The 24,551-nt window shown below is 23.4% G+C and overlaps 4 protein-coding genes and 1 pseudogene across 9 annotated transcripts in view; 2 read left to right on the top strand and 3 right to left on the bottom strand.

Moving 5' to 3' along the window:
- Positions 1 to 221: 221 nt before the first annotated feature.
- Positions 222 to 3,014, top strand: LOC122857397. The gene is made up of 7 exons (XM_044159540.1): positions 222 to 733; positions 803 to 1,085; positions 1,162 to 1,403; positions 1,798 to 2,051; positions 2,124 to 2,398; positions 2,456 to 2,606; positions 2,687 to 3,014. Exons 1-7 carry the CDS (start codon positions 242 to 244, stop codon positions 2,961 to 2,963), a joined length of 1,974 nt encoding a protein of 657 aa, XP_044015475.1. The 5' UTR covers positions 222 to 241; the 3' UTR covers positions 2,964 to 3,014.
- A 748-nt stretch (positions 3,015 to 3,762) lies between these two features.
- LOC122857406 (carboxypeptidase D-like) lies at positions 3,763 to 7,368 on the bottom strand. Its single transcript, XM_044159560.1, has 11 exons — positions 7,251 to 7,368; positions 6,657 to 6,790; positions 6,352 to 6,488; positions 6,028 to 6,215; positions 5,401 to 5,705; positions 5,122 to 5,298; positions 4,874 to 4,966; positions 4,606 to 4,787; positions 4,291 to 4,511; positions 4,110 to 4,201; positions 3,763 to 4,010 (listed from the first exon to the last, which is right to left on the bottom strand). Exons 1-11 carry the CDS (start codon positions 7,327 to 7,329, stop codon positions 3,837 to 3,839), a joined length of 1,782 nt encoding a protein of 593 aa, XP_044015495.1. The 5' UTR covers positions 7,330 to 7,368; the 3' UTR covers positions 3,763 to 3,836.
- A 1,598-nt stretch (positions 7,369 to 8,966) lies between these two features.
- LOC122857405 lies at positions 8,967 to 11,670 on the bottom strand (annotated as a pseudogene).
- A 653-nt stretch (positions 11,671 to 12,323) lies between these two features.
- The window catches only part of LOC122857398 (phosphatase and actin regulator 4B), a 60,006-nt gene continuing 47,778 nt past the window's right edge, over positions 12,324 to 24,551 (top strand). Inside the window, exons 1-2 of one of the 6 annotated variants that reach the window (XM_044159543.1) lie at positions 12,324 to 12,643; positions 14,596 to 14,679. In XM_044159543.1, coding sequence (XP_044015478.1) covers positions 12,529 to 12,643; positions 14,596 to 14,679 — 199 coding nt within the window. In that variant the 5' untranslated portion in view covers positions 12,324 to 12,528. Of the gene's footprint in view, positions 12,644 to 14,595; positions 14,680 to 15,793; positions 16,957 to 24,551 lie in introns of those variants that run through there. The other 5 variants (XM_044159541.1, XM_044159548.1, XM_044159545.1 and 2 more) reach the window with 5 other exon arrangements.
- Positions 17,244 to 20,681, bottom strand: LOC122857404. Its single transcript, XM_044159559.1, has 5 exons — positions 20,305 to 20,681; positions 19,278 to 19,499; positions 18,338 to 19,145; positions 17,901 to 18,059; positions 17,244 to 17,761 (listed from the first exon to the last, which is right to left on the bottom strand). The coding sequence occupies exons 1-5, from the start codon at positions 20,419 to 20,421 to the stop codon at positions 17,583 to 17,585; spliced, it is 1,485 nt and encodes a 494-aa protein (XP_044015494.1). The 5' UTR covers positions 20,422 to 20,681; the 3' UTR covers positions 17,244 to 17,582.

Consider the following 24,551-nt stretch of genomic DNA (forward strand, 5'->3'; position numbering starts at 1 on the left):
CAGGTTATTATTATTATTACACGTTTATAATTTGGGTAATAAATTTTATCAGTAAGTATCAACAAAAATAAATATTAGACCCATAAAAATAAAGAGATATACTTTTTTGGTTCATATATAAATACCAAGCGTGCTAGAAAATATACACTTGTCGTTTAATTATTCATTTTTATCTGTTCTAGTAAAGTATAATTTTTAAAGAATTTATTATTCATTTTTTTTGTAATAATAATTGTAAAAAATGCGTGATAAATATATTTTTTTCTTATTGATAAAATTATTAATGATGGAAAATGTGACTCTATCATCAGCAACAATAGCTGACGAAACAGTTGCTGTAATTGAAAGTATTGCAAATATTACAATAAATACAATTTCTAATAAAAATTCAACATATTTTCATTCAATATGGAAAATAATTGACAATTATGAATCAATTCTTTATGAATTAAATCATTATCCAGAAATTAATCTACAAATAACACAAAATTTAATTATTGATTACGAAAAAAGAATTAATAATTATTTTGAAAGAATACAATTTTTACGAGAAAAAACTGAAGATTGGTCGAAATTATTGAAAAAACAAAATAGCATGAATCTTTTTGAATTAACAAAAGATATGATATCAAATGACGATGATTATCCAAGGTCAACTATTACAAAATTACACAATAAATTTTTACGAAGACAAGCTGAAGTAAATTTTCTATACAATCATCCATTATTACAGGTAAATTTTAAAATATATAATTTTGATAATATATGTTAATAAATTAATAATAAAAATTATTTAATACAGTTGAAAAATAAATCACGATGTGAGGAGGGTATGTCACAACAACATAAATTATATTCATTTTATAATACAATTCTTTTTGCGGAAGTACAAAGTTTTGGAATATTAGCATTTTCATATATGTGGAGATCTATTAATAATAAATTTGATTATATTGATGAAATGATGACTGACATGTCTGAATCAAAAAATAGAATTGGTATTTACACTGAGTCAATTAAAAACGAAATAACGAGAACTTCAAATTTTATTCGACGATGTGATCCATTAAAAAATCATGAAAAAGGTTAAAAAATTTATAAATTTAATTCTCATTATGTAATCATTTAATGATATTGTTATAAAAATTGTTTTTATTTAAGGTAAAACATATGAAAAATTTGACAATCTCATATACTCTTTGATAATAAATCAAAAACATTTTGAACCAGCGAATAATGTGCAATGTGCAGCAGATTGTGAAGATTTTTCATATACGAGACGACTTTGTCAATTACAAGATAGTGATTGTTCTGTCGATAATCATGATTATGATAATACTTGCCCTGGTTGGATTTTTGATTGCAAAGACACCTTATCTGATGCCTATGAAGTTTGTCGAAGAGTAAGTATACATGCGTAGATAAAAACATGAATTTACACAAAAAAAAATATAACATTTTATATTTTTCGAATGTCGAAATAAATATACATTTTGTTGCGATAACAATAAGATTTATTGCTCAACGTAGAAAAAAATTGAATTGAAATAAAAATATATAAGAACACTTTTAATAAAGTTTAAGAATATATAAATTTTTTATTGAATTAAATTAAGATTTTAAAAATTCATTAATTATATTTTTAACATTAATATTTATACAATAAAAAAATTATTTTCTCAAACTTTGTTATAAATAAAATATAAAGTTAATATAAAATATATACAATTAAAATTACGATTCAGCTGAATATATTTAATTTTAATTTAAAAAAAATTGATAATAAATTTAACACAGGATCATCAAGTAGATAAATCAAGTACCAAGCTTTATAATTGGTTTAAAAATAAAAACACTGGGTTAACTTATGGTGACACAAATCGAACATGCAGTACAAGAGAAGAAATAGTAAAAGAAAAAATGAGCTGGTACAATCCTTGGTCAAATGTTTGTAAAGTTTGTATGTGTAGCTGTGTTGATAATCGTATTCACACTAAAAGCAATACAATAAGAGCTTTTAGTTTGATATGGTCAACAACGAGTGAAAACATGTTAAGTATAATCAGTGATAAAATTTATTCCAACAATTTTAAATATAACTTGTTGTATTATTATTTTCATAGGGTTGCAACTGGTGCACGACTTGTTGCTAAAGATCGAATGATTCATATTCAACTTCGAGAGGGAAAACTTTTACCTTATGGAAAAATTGATAAAAATACTGAGAGATGGGTACCACTGCCAACATTTAAATATAAAAATAATTTTCCTGATGAAGTAATTGGCATAAGAAATTATTCATTAATACGTGGTGAACATTTTGTCTCAGTTGGAGGAGGCTATGCTGATAATATATGTTTTCAAAAATTAATTCTCAACGATACACATTTATTGACTGGTAATTAAAATCAGACTTGTCGTAAACAGACATTTAATAATGCATTTGTAATTTTAGGTGTAAGATTTGGCTTTGATTTTTTTCATAAAAATCAAACACCAGAAAATCGGTGTTTCAGACTTGATGCAGAATATGTTAATTATAATTATCAGAATGGAAGTTATAGGAATGATAGAAAATATTTGTATGAATCTTTTCCAGATCCATTGTAATAAATTTAAATTACTTTTATAAAAAATTTAACAATTTATGTTTTAAAATTATAATTAATTAATTTTTATATTTTAGAACTCCAGTGGCTCTTTCTAATCCTGATAATCCATTGAAATTTAAAATAAATATGAAAGACTCTGAAGATCATCAGTTTATAACGATTGGAACAACTGATTTGATTAAGGATGCATCACAAACATTTATTCCATTTATTGATCTTTTAGAAGTTACTACTAATCCAAGTGTGCCACTTAATGGAATAGAATTATTCCACAAAGGACAAGCTAATGGTTCATCTGGTGGATATATTTCTTTGAAAATTTATCCAGTAAATTTAAGGGGTTATCTATAATTATGTTATTTTTCTCATTACAAGCCTCCTATCACGTAGTAAAGGATGTAGCATGCAAAACCATTATCAAAATTAATTAGTCATTATATTGACAAATGTATAAAATAAAAAGTATATATATTAAAATTGTTAAAACAATAATTTTTAAATTGAAAAATAAATTTATCAAGTTCTCTAAAAATTAAAAAATTTGTATTCGTTTTTTTTCGTTGTCAGTTATAATTTAAACATTTCAAAATTATCATTAATTTTTTATTTAATGTTTGCATTGATTTAAAAATAAATTATACTTGAAAATTTTTTTACTGTTTAATTAGTAATTATATATTTGAAAGAAATAATTATTTATTTACTTTATAAAACTAATGGAACATTATTTGACTATAGTTTAAATTATTCAAATTAAGATGTTAAAATTTACAAATAATTATTACTATTCAACGATAGTAATATTTTCAATAATTCCAATTATAAAAATAGCATTTTAATTTATGTTTTAATACACTGTCATGAAATATATTGAAAGTAATATAAATTTACGTAAATAAAATACAAAAATTTTAGTTTGATATATTTATTTTTATTATTTAAACAACAAATATACATGATTAATTTTTAATTAAAGTTATGATTTAAGTTATTTTTATGCAGTCAGTTGTATATTTTTTAATATTATTTTTCAGAAATTATTATATCAAAAGTTTGCAGTCGAATAAATATATTATAATTTATAATTTAATTTGTTTCTATAATAGATTATCAAATAAAAATATTGTTTTCATAGTGATTGTTTCTTTTTAAATTAATTTTTAATATGATCAACTGTTATAGCTATCTGCTAATTTGGAAAGACAATACTTGACGAAACTTTTTTTAGAGTTTTTTATTGATCCAAGATGCTTCATCTACAACATTGGTAATATAAACTGGTTGTTGAGGAAGACTGCCATTACAAAATGTAGCAGTCAAACCAACTAAACGATAATTCTTGGTCAAACTTCCACTAACATCAGCTATTTCACAGACAATTGGATTTCCTGGCTCAGTCTGAAATTTTGAAAGATAAATTATTATTTTAGTGAATTAATTTAACATATTAATATTTTTATTTTTTGTTTGTAAATATACTTAGTTAAATTTTTTTACCTGACAAAGTTTTTTATTCTTATTAAAAGGTAATTCAGAACAATTATCATGTTTGATGATTTCAACCTCTATTCGATTTATTTTATTTTCGCCTGAAAAAATTTTAACAAAATTAAAAAAAAAAACAATTTTTTTATTTATTTAACATAGTCATTTAGATATAATTGAAAATATATCTTACGGCCTCTAGCTTCCCAATCAACCATGATACAATTGCTAGTATTAATATTCTGTTTGGGTAAAGAAATTAGCTTTTCAACTGCAAATTCAGCTAGTTCAGTAAATCGAAGAAGTGCAAAATTGTGTTCGGATTTGGATGTATTGAAATTTTCATTTATTATTATTTCTTGAACACGTTGATTCGATTGATCAATACGGATAATCAAATGGTGGGCTTGTAAACTAAAAGAAAATATAAAAAAAATTAATTTAAAAATAAATATTATTAATATAATTATTTTATAATTTATTTTCTAAAAAAAAATATATTTTTTACCCTTGTAATCGATGAGCAACAGTCAAAACAGTTCCATTACTTAGCAATGCACCAGCACAAACATATGTACCCGATTTTCGATAAACACCAACTATCCATGGAAACTCACTGGAATTTGCTCGTCTCATAAAACTTTTGGCGGATAAATTATAACCACATAAACCTTTTTTTTCTTGTTCAGCCTAATACAAATTATTATTATCAGAATTAAATTTTTATAGATACAATATAATAATAAACATTCTGAATAGTTATTTATAAATTTTACCTTTGTTCTGTGTAGTGTAACATTCAAACGTGTTGGATGCTGTTCAAAAACTGTAAAATCAATTTCACTTGGACTGTATCCTTCTGCAGAAACCTAGAAAAAATGAAAATAAAATTTTCATTTTATAAATTATAATTCAAATGTACTGTAAATAAATTATATAGACTAATTTTTGTTAAATACTTTATTTAGTTGTGATGAAGAAAAAAAATTTAAATACAAATTATATTTGATGGAAAAAAACTTACCTGAAGTGTGTAGTTACCAGGCAAAAGAATTCTCCAAAATTCACCATACTTTGTTGTTGAAAATTTTATATCACGACCTTTCACAATGACTGAAGCTCTGTCAATTGGTTTTCCAAATTCATCAATGACAAACCCTTGAACACCTTTGTGTGCTTCAGCCAAATAACTAACAAGTGCCTAAAAATATTTTCAAATAATAATGAATTAATCAACAATATAAATAAAAGTATTTCAGGTTTTTCCTTTTTTTAATTTTAATAATAATAGTGAACAGCTTACGATACGATTTTCCTCCCAGAATTTTTTCAGCTGATTTGCTGGTGGATATTTACAACATGATATTTCAAATGTTACTTCCATACAACCATGCTGAATATAATTAAAGTCTTGCATACCACCAGGTAATGGATACCATTCAGCAGCATTTGTTATACCATTTTTAAAACTAAACGATCTGCTTCCATATGAACATCCTATACCAAGGTGCATTGTTTTATGATTTGTTGAATAAACCATTGATAAATGTTTAAATACATCATTATCAGGTGATAAACTTGCTCTTTGACGTTTGGAACTGCTAGATCCTGAAATAAAATTTTTCAATTATAATAGATTAAATGTACTTAACTTAAAAAATAAATAAACTGCGTGAAATTAAATTAAATTTTAAGTGATTAACCAAATTCCTTTGAAATTAATTTCAAAGCAATTAATGATACATTTTTTTTTTTTTTTAATTAAAGATTTAACATTGTTGATTAATATTTAAAAAAAAAATAATTTTACAACATTAACAAATATATAAATTTGAAAGAGAATGTTGGTTTTATGGTGATTTGATTTTTTTATTAATATATATATTATTGTTTTTATATCAAGAATCAAGATGTATTATTTATAACTTACTTCTATTGGGTATATTATCATATGGATAACTTGCAACTAGAGCACCGCCATGGAAACAGCCTGATAAAACAAACTGAATTTTTGATATCCATTGTTTAATTGCTTCAGTTTCTAGTTGAACTTCACTATATACTTTTTCAAAGTGATCCGGAAAATTTCTATTGAGATCAAAACCCCGAGAATTACCCCTGCATCAAAACAAAAAAAAAAATAACATAAGAATACTAGAAAAATAAAAAAAAAAATATTTAAAATGAAATATTAATTTTTCACTGAAAATTATAAAAAAAAAAACTTGTTTTATTTTTTTTTTTAAACCCTTACCTTCCTGTAGTACCTTCACAATATCCCTCTTTTGCCTTTGCAAAACCGTCAGGATTCATTGATGGTAAAATATGAATTCTTGTATTATCTAATAGCCAAGTGATGTGATCATCAGTGCCATATTGAGTGACCAGTAACTGTCAAATATAAAAAACAAAAAAAAAAAAAAATTAAATAATTATCAAAAAACAATTAGTCTATATCATAGAAAAATATATGTATAAACAAAATTCAAAAAAATAATAATTCTGCTTGATAAAAATTATTGATTTTTCAAGAAAATATCGTTTTAAAAATTAACTTACGTGAATTAAATGAAGCATGAGTTCACGTCCGACAACTTCATTGCCATGAATATTAGCAACATATTTAACATTAGGCTTTCCAATCATGTGTTTATGAGGTGATGATGAAACGACCATTACCCACAGATCACGATCTTTAATTTAAAGAAAAAAACAAATAAATTTTTTATAAAATTTTATACATATAATTAAATAACTTTTTTTTTTTTTTTCAAAAAATGAATTGACGCATAGAAGGACGTCGGAGTTAACTTGATGAAACTTAGAAAAAATAAGAAGCCCTGTGGTCTAGTGGTCAAGGCATTTCCGTAAAGCAAAATATCGGGTTCAATTCCCGGCATCATTGCTTCGTTATTTTCTAAGTTTCTGAATTTTCAAAAATAATTGACACATAGAAATTAACGTCACATTAACTTGATGATATCTTAGAAAAATAAAATTTTTGGTCTATTGGTCAAGGCGTTTGCCGGAAAATCAATAATATAAGATTTTTATTCATTGAATTTGTATTTAGTTAACATGCGGTCTAAGTTTCTATTTCAAAAACAAAAAGTTTTTCAAGTTTTTTTTTTTTATATATAGATTAGTAATTACTCTGAGCAGTTTTTCCAATTGAATAAAGAGATGTTAAATTTGGATAACGTGATGATGTTTCAAGAAGAAAGTCATGCATTTCCGTATAATTATGATATCGAAAATCAACTTTATATGCATCATTGCCATTCAGCCAGGTAGCGTGGGACGCATTAGCGATTAATTAGTGGAACGATTTGGCCTTTTTAAATCAACATCCTGATATCTAAAAATAATATGGTTTTTTTAATTTTTTTGATTTTCAGATTATTCATATCCGGTTTGAGTAATCAATAATATAAGATTTTTAATTCATTGAATTTGTATTTATAGTTAACATGCGGTCATGTTGATATTACAAAAAAAAGTAAAATATATATATTTATTATAGTTATGTTTATATTTAGTATAATTTACTTACATGTAATTCGTTTTCAAAAAAAAATATTCAGAGTAACGTTAGATGATATAATATAACAAATTGACTTATATTTTATGAGCTCCAACACGGAGAGAAATCCGCAGCAAATAATGCTGTAGAGTATCAAACAAATTTTACTGTAGTCTACTGGAAATTGAGAAGTTGCGTGGGGAGGCCACCAGGATCGACTAGAATTTCCTACTACACTACAGTAATTTTAATCAAAACAAAACAAAAACGTCACAAAAAAATATTAAAATAAAACTCTTATTATTTAAACATCAGAATAAAAATGTATGTGTTTGTTAATTTTAAAAAATATACCACATTTTATAATTTTCATGTGTTTCACCGTATTTTAATTTAAATTCATGAATAAAATAAAACAATAAACTTTTTAGAAGAGGTTAGGAACATACTTGATTTTCAATAATATTCGTGTTATCTGGCGGAAAACCTGTGGTTCACTACAGTATTAATACGGCATAAAGTATACCATTAACTCGAGACTTCCAAAAATTCCGGTAGACTACAGTAAAAAATTTAGATGAAATATAATAATAATCATTATAATAAGTGGGAATTAGTCGCTTTAATGACGTCAGCTATGATTTTTACGATACCACTACAGTAATATTTGGTGCGGATTTCTCTCCGTGAATCAGCTTGAATAAACCGTGACCAGGGTAGGTAGTTTATTCAAAGCAGAATTAGTTAAAAAAAATAAGAACAAGCCTTTTTATACCTCTGTTTTCAGGGTAAATGACGCACACATGATTTAGTGGATAGTCGTTATCTAAAAAGTTTAAATGCTTATCAGTAAAAAATAGAATTACCTCACTTGGTTTTTTTTTTGTTTTTTTTTTCTTTTTAGTCAAGATTATCAAAATATCATAGTTTGACGTCAATAATAATTACGTGGACATATATTTGAAAATTTTTAGCCCGAGGCATTGACGCACGTTATTAAAATTATGATAATAAAATATAAATAAATATGTATATATATATATAATTTAAAAATAGTTTTATTAATAATAAAAAGCTAAAAATATTAATGTTAATATCACACAAACTCACGTATCCTTAGATTTTTTTGTAAAATACTTATAAAATTATTAATACTTGAAGAAACAATAAAAAATTATTTACAAATAATTACTATACAACAATCGTAATATTTTCAATAACTTAAATTATAAACTGATGAAACATAATTTTAATTTATTACTCAATACACTTGCAATGCATATTACAATAAAAATATTTTTATGAAAATTATATGAATTCAATAATTTACCGTGACTAAATGCACATATTTTAGTTTGTTAAATTTCTCTTTATTATTTAAACAACAAAAATATTATTAATTTTGTAGTCTTTTGTTGATCCAAGATGCTTCATTCACAACATTGGTGCGAGATAAATAATTAATGGTTCAGAAAGAATACCATTATAAAATGTATCAGCTAAACGATAAGTCTTGGTCAAATTCCACTATCACATCACTTATTTTCAAAATCTTATGTTAGTTCTGTGTAGTGTAATATTTAAACGTGTTGGATGTTGTTTAATAACTGTAAAATCAATTTCACTTGGACTGTATCCTTCTGCAGAAACCTATAAATTATAATTCAAATGTACTGTAAATAAATTATATAGACTAATTTTTGTTAAATACATTATTTAGTTGTGATGAAGAAAAAAATTTAAAATACAAATTATATTTGATGAAAAAAAACTTACCTGAAGTGTGTAGTTACCAGGCAAAAGAATTCTCCAAAATTCACCATACTTTGTTGTTGAAAATTTTATATCACGACCCTTGACAATGACTGAAGCTCTCTCAATTGGATTTCCAAATTCATCAATGACAAATCCTTGAACACCTCTGTGTGCTTCAGCCAAATAAGTAATAAGTGCCTAAAAATATTTTCAAATAATAATGAATTAATCAACAATATAAATAAAGGTATTTCAGGTTTTTAATTTTTTCAATTTTAATAACAATAGCAGCGACGCGATTGGATCACAACATGATATTTCAAATGTTACTTCCATACAGCCATTCCAAATATAATTAAAATCTTGCATACCACCAGTTAATGGATACCATTCAGCACCATTTGTTATACCATTTTTAAAACCAGGCTGTCTTCTTGAACATGATTCACCACGATGCATTTTTGTATGACTTGTTGAATAAACCATTGATAAATGTTTGAATACATCATTGTCAGGTGATATATTCGGTTCTTGTCGTTTGGAACTGCTAGATCCTAAATTAATAATTTTAAATTATAATAAATTAAATATATACTTTTTTTTTAAAAAAAATAAACTCCATGAAATGAAATTTTAAGTAATTTTCTAAATTTCTTTGCAATTATTTTTAAATTGATGTAATTAAATATTAAAATTTAAAAGAGAATAATTATATAATATTATTGTTTTTGTTTCAAGATGAATTATTTATAACTTACTCCTATTTGAAATATTATCAAACGGATAATTTGCAACTAGTGCACCGCCATGAAAACAGCCTGATAAAACAAATTGAGTTTTTGATATCCATTCTTTAATTGCTTTAGTTTCTAGTTGAACTTCACTGTCTACTCTTTCAAAGTGATCCGGAAAATTTCTATTGAGATCATAACCACGAGAATTAGCCCTGCATCAAAACCAAAAAGTGTATAATATTTCATATAGATAAATATTGTTAATTTATATAAGTTTATAAGAATTTAATAACAAAATAATAATTTTAAAATTGAAATTATGAATAAATTTTTTTTTTAACATTTACCTTCCTGTAGTACCTTCACAATCTCCCTCTTTTGAAATTTCAAAACCGTCAGGATTCATTGATGGTAAAATATGAATTCTTGTATTATCTAATAGCCAAGTAATGTAATTGTCTTCGCCATATCGAGTTACTAGTAACTGTCATGTAAAATAAAAAAAAAACAATTTTGATTTTATTACTATTTTCATTACTATTTTATTACTATTTTTCTAACAAAATTGGAAAAAAATAATGAAAGAATGAAAGCATAAAAAAATTATTGGAAAAATCTTGTTCATAAATCAAACTTTGGATCCAATAAAAAAATTGACTCATAAATAAAACGATATTTTTTTATTTGCTTGAAATATCGATAATTTTTATCAAGTAATTACTTGTTATTTTTTGTAATTACTTGATAAAAACTACATTGATATTCCAAGGAAATAAAAAAATAAAAGCTATCGTTTTAAAAATAACTTACGTGAATTAAATGAAGCATGAGTTCACGTCCAACAACTTCATTGCCATGAATGTTTGCAACATATTTAACATTAGGCTTTCCAATCATGTGTTTATGAGGTGACGATGAAACGACCATCACCCACAAATCGCGATCTTTAATTTAAAGAAAAAAATAAATAAATTATTTATAAAATTTTATATATAATTAAATAATTTTTTTTATTTTTATATAGATTAGTAATTATACTCTGAGCAGTTTTTCCAATTGAATGAAGAGATGTTAAATTTGGATAACGTGATGATGTTCCAAGAAGAAAGTCATACATTTCCGTATAATTATGATATCGAAAATCAACTTTATATGCATCATTGCTATTCAATGATTCTCCTATGGCCTCAATTTTCGTCACAATCATCAACAGAGGCACAATTATACCTAACATCAACATCCTGATATCTGAAAATAATAATAATTTTTTTTTTTAAATATATTTTCGAACGTTAATCTTCGATATTGTCCTTAGTTTAAGTAATCAATAATAAGATTTTTAATACATTCAATTTGTATTTAGTTAACATGCGGTCATGTTGATATTACAAAAAAAAGTAAAATATTTATATATTCATTAATTTTGTTTATATTTAGTATAATTTACTTACATGTGATGCCTATTATCAAAAAAATATTCAGAGCAACGTTAGCTGATAAATATTATGATAATAAATTGACTTATTTTATGAGCTCGAATGAACAGTGAACCTTTATTCAAAATAAATTTTAAAAAATAAGAATTACAAGCTTATTTATACTTTCGTTTTCAAAGTAAATGACACACACATGATTAAGTAGATAGTTGTTATCTATAAAATTTAAATGCTTATCAGTGAACATTATTAAAATTGCCACATGTGGTTTTTTTTTTTTTTAGCCGGAATCATTGAACGATTATATTTCGTTATCAATAATTAGGTGGATAAATTAATAACATGTGGTTTATATGTACATTTGGAAGTTTATAGCTCAAAGCTTTTGCACATGTCATTAAAATTGTGATTAAAAAAAGTATAAACATACATGGTTGAATTTTAAAAATAGTTTTATTAATACTAAAAAGAAAAAAATATGATGTACAGTATTTGTTTATATTTTATTATGATTCTCTTATTATTTGATATTCAGACTGAATAATTTGTTTTACAAGCCTAAATATTTCATGAAATACAAAAAAATTATGGTAACATAATTAATACAATTTTTCTATAATGATTTCTATGGATATTAATTTCTAATGATATGCTATCATTTTTAGAAGCCATTAATTAATTATCTATTATTGAACATGATTGATTGTTTGGCCGAAAGTTAGCGCTACTAATCAGACAACATAGTAGTGCCATCTTGAATTTATTGTTGATAACTTGCACAGTGAATTTGTCTGCGCCGGTGTGTAAATTGTAATTGTGTTGTTGTTATTTACCAAATAAAGTCTTTTGAGTTTTTTTTTTTTTAACTATATATAATACTTTTATAATAATTTTATCTTTAATGTCAAATTATATTATAATTTTTTTTAAGTTTTTTATGTGTGTGTTTAAAGTGACAGGTTAACCAAAAGTTAACCTAAAAAATGGCTGAATCAACAGATACAGCATCGTCTTGTGTTGCATCTTGTATTTGTGATGATGAAATTAAAAAAGTGTGTGAATCAAATGAGGATAATAATAATTTTGACAAACAAAATGGTATGTTTAAATAATTAATTGATTATTAAATTTTGAATCTTTATTGTTTTGAAATTTATTGTCATTTTATGTAACACTTGTTTTCATGTGCGTTAAATATATTCACATGCAACAAGTGGCACAGTGCCCTCGCGTGTTTAACAGGGACGTGTCTAATAGTCAATCGTTCCCCTGACCTCTTTTGTTAGTCAATATAAAAAAAAATATTAATAACAGTTAATTCAAATTATACCAAGTACTTATTATTATCAAACAAATGAAAATTAATTTATTTCCTATTGTTTGTTATAAAAATAATTACTATCTCATTTAAATATTATCATTGACAATCATTCTTTTTTTTGTACATTTGTTGATGTTTTTTTTTTGACACTTGGCTGTCAAAAATATTTGTCAATAATTAAAAATTTATTTTTTTAATATTAAGTCATTGAAAAATGATTTTTAAAAATTGGTGATGTCAGAATTGTGTGATTCACCAGACCAGTTTTTATTTATTTTTTTTTTATTACATACCTGAATATAAATAATAAAAAAATTATTTAAAAAAAAATCAAAAATAATATAAGTAATATTAATTAGTATCAAATAAAAAGTACAAAAAAATAAATTTAAAATGCACTTTTTATTGAGAAAAAAAAAAAATTTCTAATTAAAAAAAAATATAAATCAAGTAATTATTATCATTATTATTAATAAATGTTTTGAAATTTAATTTTTGTTATGACAGTCGTTAAAGTAGAAATTATATATGCTAAATAAAATAAAGAACTAGCTCCACAATTCGTTGACATAGTGAAACATTTAGAAATCGAAACCATTTTTGTTGAATGCTTAGAGATAAACATTCACCACTTGTCACCACTGTGCACCACTGTAAAATAAAAAATTGTAAATTAATAATAAATGCTGTAATATTATTAATAAATAATAATGGGTGAACTTGTTGAAGATAGTACAATAACAAAATTATCAAAAAATTTATATAAAATAATTAAATCATTGAAGAAAAATGCTAATCATCATGATCACATAATTTCTATGGCAATTGTTGTCATTGAAGAGGTAGGTCTTTTTATTGATGATGAAAATTCAAGGTATGATTAATTAAATATATATTTAATAATTTACTTTTTTGTTTGTTTAACTTGTAATATTATAATATTTATTTTTTTATTTGTTATTTAGAGAAGTATTTGATCCGGCATCTTGGAATGATTCAGCTGCTTACAGAATACCACTGAAACACTGTAAATTTAAAGAATTAAATTGTCGGCTAGAGGCAATACCTGTTGGTGATGTTTTGATATTAAATCTTTCATCAATTAATAATAATATTAAAAGTCGTTCAATTGTTGTCGAATGTTATAAACATTTTAATCCATACTCCAGTGACATCAGTGGTAAATTTATGAACACAAAAATATTTTCTCACAGGTAAAATTGATTTTGAAATTTCTAATTGTAATTTATTAATATTAATTTTAATCAAATAATTTATTATATTATTTAATAATTGATATTTATTAATTTTAAAATTATTATTTAATTTGTTTATATTTATTTTTTAGATTGAAAAATGAGCTGTTGACTCCAATTAAAGATGAGGTACTTAATGACATACAAGTGACAAATCCAAGTCTTGTTGGATTACCTCTAGAATTAAAATTAAAAATAATACAATATTTAAAACAAAGAGACAAAGATAATCTTAAAAAAACATGTCAAAAATTTTACAATATTATTAAATAGCATAATAAATAAATTTATATTTTAAATCAAAAAATAATTTTGTATTTTTTCGATTTTTTTATTATACTCTGAATTTTTAAATTCTTGGTATTGATTTTTACCTTTTGTTTTTAATTTTTATAATTAATGACAATTTTAATCTTATTATTATTTGTCAATAATGCAATTTTTGATTATTTTTTGTTTTATTGTTTGTTAAGTGAAAGAAGATGATGAAGAAAAAACATCACTAGGCCAGGAAGACAATTATCCTCCTCGAATATCTGTTACATTTGACAAAGAAAGTGAGTTGTTTTAATTGTAAAATTAATATTTATTATTATATTTTTATTTTTATCATTGTTTAATTCAAAATGCCAAGTTTATAACTGTAAGCACTTGGTAAGGATCAAACTGATCTCTGTATTTCAAGTTTTTAATCGTAGCAATTAGCTAAGAAAATTAATTTTACAAAATTATTATTACGAAGATTTTTAATTAAAAAATACAACAGTCATCCTCGTCTAGTTTATGAACAATGACTGTTTAAAAATAAAAGTAAAATAAAAATTATCTTTGCATTAACCAATGCAAATAATTCAGAGTCGTACGTAAATTAGAGTGTTTCGAATTAAATAAGCCAAAATTTCGATTCTTCATTTTTGTTTTTATTGATGATTAATTGATATTTTTTAATTAGTCCAGTAATCAATTCAAAGACAACAACATTTAGTCAAACTTATTTATATATTTTGAATGTATTTATAATCTAAAAAAGACCAATTATTTTTAAACTAGAGTATTTTTTTCTTTCTCTAATTTAAACCATTGAATGTTATGGTTTGATCTCATGTGATCTTTTCACTTGCCTGACCTTTGACAACACCAATATATTTAGTCCAGGTCATGTATAGTTGTGTGAATTTTGACTCTAATTAACACAACTTTCTCATTCTAAACTTAATTATTATAATTTAGAAATTTAAATCTTGACAATAGCCTTGATTTATTTAATGTAAAATAATATTCTTATCTAAGACATTTTTTTTTCCATATAATCAAATTAGTTTAAATATTTTTTACCTAGCATATATTAATTAATTAATATTCATCATTAAAAACAGTTTATTATTGTCATTATTATTTTTTTTTTCTAATGGATAATAGTTTTTTTTTAAATCGGGTCATTGAAAGTTTATCCCTGGTTTTCCAGGTCATCATGGTTGTTGACTGTAGTCACCAACACTGTGAATCGTTTTACAGATATATCTTCAGCCTCCCTAAAAATATATATATATTATAAAGTAAATTTTGCTACTACATTGAAGCTTGCGCTGTTATCCATTTATATTCATCTCCCTTGCACCAAAAAACTTCCCTTTTCTTATGCTAGCTCTTGGTCCCCAGCAAACACATCCCCAGTGTGCGCATTGAAACCGTCCTGGACGTAGGTCCTTTTAAATTTTATAATAAACAATAATAAAATTAATAACAAAGAAAATAATATATATCTTATGAATAATTTAATAAAAATAATATTATTTTTTTTTAATTTTCATATTAATTTTAAATTATGAGAGTGATTTAATTTTTTTTTTTTTAAATTTTTATTATAGTTAATTGTTATTTGTTACTTTTTTTTTGAAAATAAATAATTTAAAATGACAATCAAGGACATAATTTGCTATTTCATTTCCGTCCATAGTGATAGAAATTTTAAAAAAAATTTATAAAAATTAATTTCAGTGTGTAAAAGAAATTCTTTAGCTCAAGGCTTTCTCAGGTGGAATTTTCCTTCGGTTTGTTTCTCAATTGAGGAACTTCAAAGGATCAAAGACAATGAAAATATTCTAAATTCTACTCATACACTCTTCTCTTGTTTTCTCTGTCTCTCTTTTGTCATTAATTTGATGTGTGATAATAATATTTTTTCAAAATACTTTAGTTTTTTCTAGAAAATCTAATTTAAACTAATTTTTTTTTCTTTCTAATTTCGACACTTTTGTCTAAAAATATTAAAACAAAGAAACTTAAAATCTTGAAAAATAAATATTTAAATGAAACAAAAAAAAAAACCAGTTCAAGGTAAAATAGTTAAAAATATATTTTTTTCTTCTAATTAAAAATTTCATTTTTTTCTATTATAATTTCATTCAAACAAACGACTTTTTTTAAATGATTAATTTCAAAGTTATTGTGGTGAAAAAATATATTGAAAATAAATTAAATATAACAGTGATAATGTTATTGGGGAAAATGAAATGAATAATAATATTTTATAATGATAAAAAAACAAGAAATTGTTTCTGTTTTTATATGAATTAATTATTTAAGTGTTGTTAAATAATATTATTGTTGAGATATAATGTGGGAAGAGGGTAAATCATCAAGAACACCAGTTGTTGTGTCATTTCAAGAAGTGGCTAGTTTGTTAAATCGTGGTAAAGACGATAATAATGCAACTGTGTTAGCTGGAACATCTGATGATAATAGAAAATCACAACGTCCCCTTTGGCGTTTCTATTCAGCTAGAATGTTAACACATAGTCATAGTGATGGTGAATTTCCATTATATACACAAGGTAAAATAACTTTGTTTAATAATATTCTATATCATCTCTTCTAAATAATCGTCTTTGTTATTATGAAATATTTTAAACTTATAATTATGAAATTTATTTAGACTCGTTCTAGAAATTCAAATATTATTTTTAAAGTTAAACTTAATTTTTTAGTTTGATTTAAAATTAATTAAAAATATATTCTTATAAATTATCAATATGTTATTATTTGAATAATATTTTTGATAATTTAGTTATCTCATTTTGATGATGAAGAAGAATCAATATTGTTTCATAGAATTAGTGCTGATTATTACGACATAATTTAAATTCTAGTTGACATGTTTAATTGCTTTGTGCAAATTCATATTATCGATAATTACTTTTGTTGTTCAATATTGATTATTTACTAATGATCAATATTGTCGAACTATTATTTTTCTTTTAACTCAATTATTTGCTGTTGTTTTTATTAAATATATATACATAATATTTCCTGATGAAAGATTAGAACGGTTACATCTGCTTGAAAAAAAAAAACATTTATACTGTGTTTTATTGCATAAAATAACTAACGATTAATTCGATTCAACATGAATTATTTATTTGATTCATCTAAATTTTTGTTTTTCATTTTAAATTTAATTTTAAGATTTAAAAATTTCTTTTTCAACTGCTAAAACTCTTTTACTCAACTCGAGTGTAAATCTATGAATTGTTCGATCAATTATTGTTTTTTTTTGCCAACATTTTTCGATAACTGTTTCACAATTTCTATAGTGATTTGATGTTCCTATTTTTGGGTCTACTTCGACTTCTTGATATCCTAAAAATCAAAGAATTCAAATATTATTACCAAAGTTAAAAAAAAAATTTATTATATGCTGTAATAAATATTTAAAATTCACTTGAACGTTTAATAGATAAATTTATGATAGAGAAATTTTTTTTTTTTCAAAACTTACGACGTTGGAAAATTGAAAAAAGCCTCATCATTTCCCAGATTCTATGATTTCCCAATTCCACAACTTTTTTTCCTTTGACAATAAATTTACTACGATCGTTTCTTCGATTTGTCTCCACCCATCTTTTTGTTTTTCTATGAACATCTAACTCTGGCAGTTCTTTAAAATAAATCAGAAAAATATATAAAAACCAAGAATCAATTTTTTATTTAAAGTCACACATTTATTGTGATAAAATAATTTTAAAAATCAAAGAGCTGTTCAGTTTTTAACTTCCAAAAATTATTTTATTACTATAAATTATTTTATTTAAAACAGTTATCATTTATTTTTTTGTTAAAAATAATTAAATAAATAATTATTTATACATGTTCGCATTTACAAATAATAATTGCAATTACTCCTGAAAGAAAAAATAAATAATTAAATTTACAAACCTGGTGGCAATGTTATTGGATCATCATCATACATAAGATAATAAAAAACATTTCTAAATATCCAAGCACCATTTAAATCATCATTATCCAAATGCTCCATCATTTGTAAAAAATTATCATGTATTCTTGGCACAATATACTCATCAATATCAACACCAATGACATATTTATAATCAAGATAATTTGCACTTCTATATAAACAATCATTTAATGCAGCATAAATACCATCAACTCTTAATGTTCTTTCAAATATATAAATATCAGGTAATTTCCATTCTAAAATTATAGCTAAATTTTTTTTTTTATAATAATCAAATATTTTATCAATATCATTTGTAACACTATCACGATAAAATGTTAATCTTGTAACTCCCATTAGCATATAATATTCAATAAAACTAATTAATTCAATTTTTTTATCAAAATTATGATGAAATGGTTGTACACATATTGAAAAATTATTTTTATTATTAACTATTAAATTGTCTTTTAATTTTTTTGGATATCTTATTGTAATAAATTCATCTTTTTTAATTTTTTTAACATCACGATTTGAATTTATTGATACTGTAATTTCATGGGGAAGTTTTAATATTGATTTATCAAGTATATTATTAAATGGCAGTGGACATAATATATATGCTGCTGAATAATACATGTCAAAATTTTCTCTAACTGCAATTGGAACAATTCTTAAAAAATTTTTTTTTACTATATATGAAAAAGATGAATTTTTGTATTTATATTTAAAGTAGCAGGTCAATTGGCTATTTTCCAAATACAAGGGTAGAATTGCAATGATTCTTATCTAAAAAAAAATAACAATATATTATTTTTTTTATTTATTTAGAATAAATTCATAGATTGGTTGATAGAGTCTTGTATTTTTATCCTTTTTGCATTGATTTAAGATAAATTTATTTTGTTTTTTAAAACTCACCAGTCCCCATGATGTATTATCAACAAATAAGTTTCGATTTTCATACAAAACAACTTCTGGTCTTGTATCTAAATAGGCTGAAAATATTCTTGTTCCTTCGATATCTGGTTTTCGCCATGTGTCTTTATGTTCATCAATATTTTCTATGTCAATTAATGCTAAATTTAATTCATCTGACATTGATATACTCATGTCATTTAACTTTGATAATTGAGATATTATCTAGATAAAAGAAAAAAAGTCTTTAGAAATAAATTGAAAAGAATTTCGTTGTTCTTTTTATAATAGAAAAATAATATTTATTAATTTATTTTTTCATATCAGAATTTTTTATTTTTTTGTCTATAATTGATAAACAATGGCATTATCATATCGTCATTAATTATTATCATATCTTTTTGTCTCGAAATTATATCGATTATCACAGCATCGTTACTTCAAAGAAACCGCGCGCAATAGAAAAAGTTTTATCATTACACGGAGAAAATAACTCGTGGTGGGTAGTAAAAAATTTAGAGCAAATATTCATCGTAATTTTCTGAGGAGCATACACGTAATAATTTTACAATCTTACACGTCTTGCCAGTTGGTGTGGTGATGATTGTCCGACTTGAACAACAAACTGTCATGAAGTATCGCCACATTGAATGTTGTTGTGATAAAAGTTTCGTTATCGTCTATGTAACCTATTTTTTCTTTTTACTTGTCATGTAGTATCAATACAAAATAATAATAATATTTTAAAAAAACATCATAGAAGTTACTGTTGACAAGAAAATTATTATTTCTATGAAAAAATATAAATGCCACAGAGGCCTCATTGTAAGAAACTTTTTATTTTTTATTTTAAAATATTTATTGTCAGTTGATAATTTTTTAAACTCATGTGTTGTGGATTTTAAATAACAAAAATTATTTTTTTAAATAATATATTATCTTTAAAATATTATTATAAGTTTTAAACAAAAAGTTCTCGAGTCGAAAAATTGACTACAGTTTTAGTAAATTATAGTTTTAAATTACTTACCCATGATTGATATATTATCCAAATAATAAAAATAATAATCACAGTGCAGATAATTTTTAATATATATTTTTTAAATAGTAGTCTATTTGATTTAATTAATCGATATCGAAATACCATTTTGTTTGACAAGTTTAGGTTCCAGTTGCTTGCTTACTTCTATCATCATCCAACTTTTAGAATCGAACAATTCAGACAAACTTGATACGTAACGGTATTTATCTTTCAAGGGAACATGATAACACTTTTTATCAGTCAATATGACTCCTTATTTACATTGTTAAATTTTTATTTTTCTTTTTAACATTTTAAATTTATTTTTTATATCAAATTTTTGTGCTTTCCAATTTTTTTTTTTTTCTTTCTTAAATGGATGAATTGTTGTTTTTTTTTTTTGCCTTCTGTAATAGCTGTGTGTCAAGTGTTTTAATAAATTTGAAAAAAAAAAATTAAATAAATGTGACATTGAAGGTTTAAATTGAGTCAAAGTTAAACGTGTGTCAGACATAAATCTTTTTCAGCTCGATCATGGAAACTGGAAAGGCGAGGAGACTTATCGTTAAATATATTTTTCGAGAATCATGTATATCTGGATATCTGATTGTTATATTTATCAACGACAATGATAAATGCAACTAAATATATTTTTTTTATTAGATTATCATAAAAATTTAGAATGATAAAATTTATTTTATTTTTTCATTGATATCAAGTACTCTCTGCAGTGACCCAGTCGATACCTGGTGCCAAGTTCACGGAGCCGATGTCGAAGAATTTGAAAATATTTTTTTAATTCAGTCTGTATTTTCACAAACGCATCTAAAAATTTTAGAAAAGATTCATTACGCAATCAAGCGGAACCGTTGAGCTCTAGTTTTAGCTGAAATTTTTATTATATAAATTCAAATTTTCTTTATCTTTTCATAAAAATTAAAAGAAAAAAACTTTGGTATCATTTTGATGTTATATCTCTTCTGCAATTTCGTTTTTAAAATTTTTTTTGTTATTATTATTATTACGTTTTTGATGAAGAACATCTCACGTTTTCTAGAGTCATTAAATATTCGTAGAGATCTGTTATTCAGGCAATATTATGCCAACTTTTCCCTAGAGTCTGTTGAAATCCCAACAGTCCTTTCAGTTTCTTGGCTAAATTATAAATAAAAGTTTCCACCCTAACCATTGAAAAACACCACATAACAGTTTTCAAATTTTACCTTGAAAATTACCCATTTACACATTTAACTTTTCATCAATAGTAAATTTTTAAAAAAATTATGAAAGTTAGAAATTGTTATTTATTTATTAATTTTTATAAATTAGTTATTTCATATTCTGAACTCGAATTTCCGAGTCAAATCAAATCATTCGTTGGCGTATAATTAGTTTAAAAAACATTATAAATTTAAAGTTGAACTTTATCATTATAAAAAAGCATAGTAAAATATAAACATAATGATTTAATGACTCTTTTAAATTTGCCAAAAATTATGACAACAGTATATATCATAGGATAAATAAATAAATATTTCATTTAACAATTTATTTATTTTTTTAAATTTACTTTTATCATACATCTTGGATAAATTTAAAATTAATTAATTTAAAAATAAATTAATTAGTCATCGTATTGTAATGACTCAATGTTATTATTATTTCAAATTTAATTTTTTTTAATATTAATCTTTCAAATATTGTATTAAATTTTTATTTATTTTTATTTTATCATTTCAATTTATTATTATATATTATTAAGAAGATAATTCGGTGAGTGAATTATGAGTATAAACGATTATCATTTTATCAATTTTATGTAAATTTTAATGATGTTGAGATATCCTCATGTTTTATAAACATATCTATTGATTCAGTTATTTGTCTATACGTCGATCGGTCATTTAGAAAACATTTTATTTCAATGGCATAATATCTCACTGTCCTATTATCCTCCTTGAAAATAAAATAAATCAAATTCTTTGTTTTTTGATATCTACTCATAATCCTTCAAATTTAAATAAGGCAACTTACTGTAGGATCATATAATAGTTGGTATTCTCTGAAATTTAATCTACTTCATTTAATAATCCTCCTCAAGAGTGTATTAAACCCAGAAAGTAAAAAATAATGTAATGTATGTTTAAATAATTTTCTTACATTATTAAAATAACATTGAAGTATGTCCATTGTTTATTTTTATCTTTGAAATTTACATTTATTCTATTTTTTTTTTTTTATTTGTTTTGGAATTCTGTATATTTACATATATTTTTGCACTTTGAAAATTTATTTTTAAATTTTAAAACAACAAAATTATTTAAAAAAAAAAAAATTTGTATTGGACAAATAATATTTAGTATTTTTTATTTAGAAAACTATTTAGATAATGTACTAATTTTGTAGCCTTCACATATTTTTTACATATCACCATGACAATAACTAATAAAAAATTATCAAATCAACAATGAAATAATCAAAAATTTTTGAAGTTTATTTTATTATTTATATTTATTACATTATAAAATACAAAAAAAAAAAAAAAATTCTTACAGAATCTTACAGGTATTTTATTAAAACTATGCGGTTACCGCATTTAAATTTTATTTTTTAAAAAAAATAATTTGTAGTGGTGTAATTAGCGGCCCCAGCCTGATCTAAAAAAAATAAAAATTTATAAAATAGCTTTATTATTAAATGTAAAAAAAATTTTATTGATAAATGAATTAATATAATTTATTATCAATTGATTTTATATTTATTTAATAGATAAATTGAATCAATTATTTTATAAATAATTCAAACACGTATAGAATAATCAGTGTCTGACCTCTGATAATTTAATATGTGAAAAATTAATCAATAAATTACCCAACTACACCATAGGATACTTTTTGATTCTGTCGATTTGGTCCATAATCTATGTTATCATTGTTCCCATCACCTAAATTATTGTCATTGTCATTGACATTGACAAATCTGCCAGACAAAAAAAATGGTGATGACAAGACGTAATCGTTTTCTTCCTCTGTAAAATCAAAATCACATATCCCAAGTTATAATTAATTGCAATCAATAATTGTTCACATTTAAATAACATTTAAAAAAAAAATTATATGTTACATTTTTCATTGTAAATATTTAATAGAAAAAAAACTAGCAACAGGTGTAAAATTTTGATATTAATAAAATAAAAAAAAGTCGCCTCTTACCTTCTCTTTGATAGGGTGTACCACTCAAGCTCTGAATAATGAGGAAAATCCCAAGTATTGAAAATAAAAAAGGCTTCATTTTTTCACTTGACTCACTTTTTATATTTTTAATAAATTTTGTATAAAAAATTTAAAGAGCAAATATATAAATTTTATCTTTAATTGTAATTCAATTATTAATTTTAAAATTTAATTGTTTTTTTTTTTTTCTTCTAATAAATAAATTGACTTGAGTGTCAAAATTCAACTGTGTTGTTATTCAGATGACTGCATTTATATACCTTCTGAATTTTATTTAAAAAAGAAACAAAAAGTTATAATGACAACGCAGTGGAAACGAAAACGAACTTCACTACGATGTTGATTTTTTCCAGAAACTTTTTATTTATATATTTATCTAATTTTTTAACACTGAATAAATATTGACTCAATAATTATGAAGCTACTCTCAAATAAAATTTTTGACAATATTGATATTAAAATAAGAAAAAATACTTAATATGATTTTTTTTTTTCTTAAAATTCATGGTTACATTCTTATCATGGCCAGATGATAATTAAATAAATTTTTAAAATACAATTATATTTGAAAAAAATAAATTAAATAAATAATTTTTCAATTTCTGTTAATTTATGCTTTAAATTTGCTTTATAAGTTTTAATTAGTAATAATAATAATAATAATTTCGTTAATTAAATCAATAATTAAAAAAAAATTAACTAATAGAAAAAAAAACAAGTTAAATTTGTGTTTTATTGGTAACTGGTATGTCACTAGGATATAGTTGACAAGTAACACGAAACGGTTCGTTAATCGATTATCGTTGTTTGAATATACACTAGATGGTTTATGAAGTGGAGCACAAAATTTACTCACCTATGTACTTTAACCGGATGAACGTCATCTACCTACTCTTTTATAGCAATTTACCTTGTGGTTGATGATAAAATACCACCATGCTTATTTCGTCTATACTAAAATATCAACAATAGCCGTTTATAAATTTATTATATAACCTTTAAAAATATCTATTGCTGTTTTTT

This window comes from Aphidius gifuensis, linkage group LG5 (genome assembly GCF_014905175.1).
Source record: "Aphidius gifuensis isolate YNYX2018 linkage group LG5, ASM1490517v1, whole genome shotgun sequence".
NCBI classification, from domain to species: Eukaryota; Metazoa; Arthropoda; class Insecta; order Hymenoptera; family Braconidae; genus Aphidius; species Aphidius gifuensis.

Excerpts from the sequence above, each read along its gene's own strand:
- LOC122857397 (XM_044159540.1), top strand. The coding sequence starts at position 242 with ATGCGTGATAAATATATTTTTTTCTTATTGATAAAATTATTAATGATG. Across the intron at positions 1,086-1,161 it reads ATTAAAAAATCATGAAAAAG|GTAAAACATATGAAAAATTT; the intron begins GTTAAAAAATTT and ends TTTTTATTTAAG. Across the intron at positions 2,607-2,686 it reads GAATCTTTTCCAGATCCATT|AACTCCAGTGGCTCTTTCTA; the intron begins GTAATAAATTTA and ends TTTATATTTTAG.
- LOC122857406 (XM_044159560.1), bottom strand. The coding sequence starts at position 7,329 with ATGCATGACTTTCTTCTTGAAACATCATCACGTTATCCAAATTTAACA. Across the intron at positions 6,489-6,656 it reads TCATGCTTCATTTAATTCAC|TTACTGGTCACTCAATATGG; the intron begins GTAAGTTAATTT and ends TATATTTGACAG. Across the intron at positions 4,011-4,109 it reads AGAATAAAAAACTTTGTCAG|ACTGAGCCAGGAAATCCAAT; the intron begins GTAAAAAAATTT and ends TCAAAATTTCAG.
- LOC122857404 (XM_044159559.1), bottom strand. The coding sequence starts at position 20,421 with ATGGTATTTCGATATCGATTAATTAAATCAAATAGACTACTATTTAAA. Across the intron at positions 19,500-20,304 it reads GGATAATATATCAATCATGG|ATAATATCTCAATTATCAAA; the intron begins GTAAGTAATTTA and ends TCTTTTATCTAG. Across the intron at positions 19,146-19,277 it reads ATAATACATCATGGGGACTG|ATAAGAATCATTGCAATTCT; the intron begins GTGAGTTTTAAA and ends ATTTTTTTTTAG.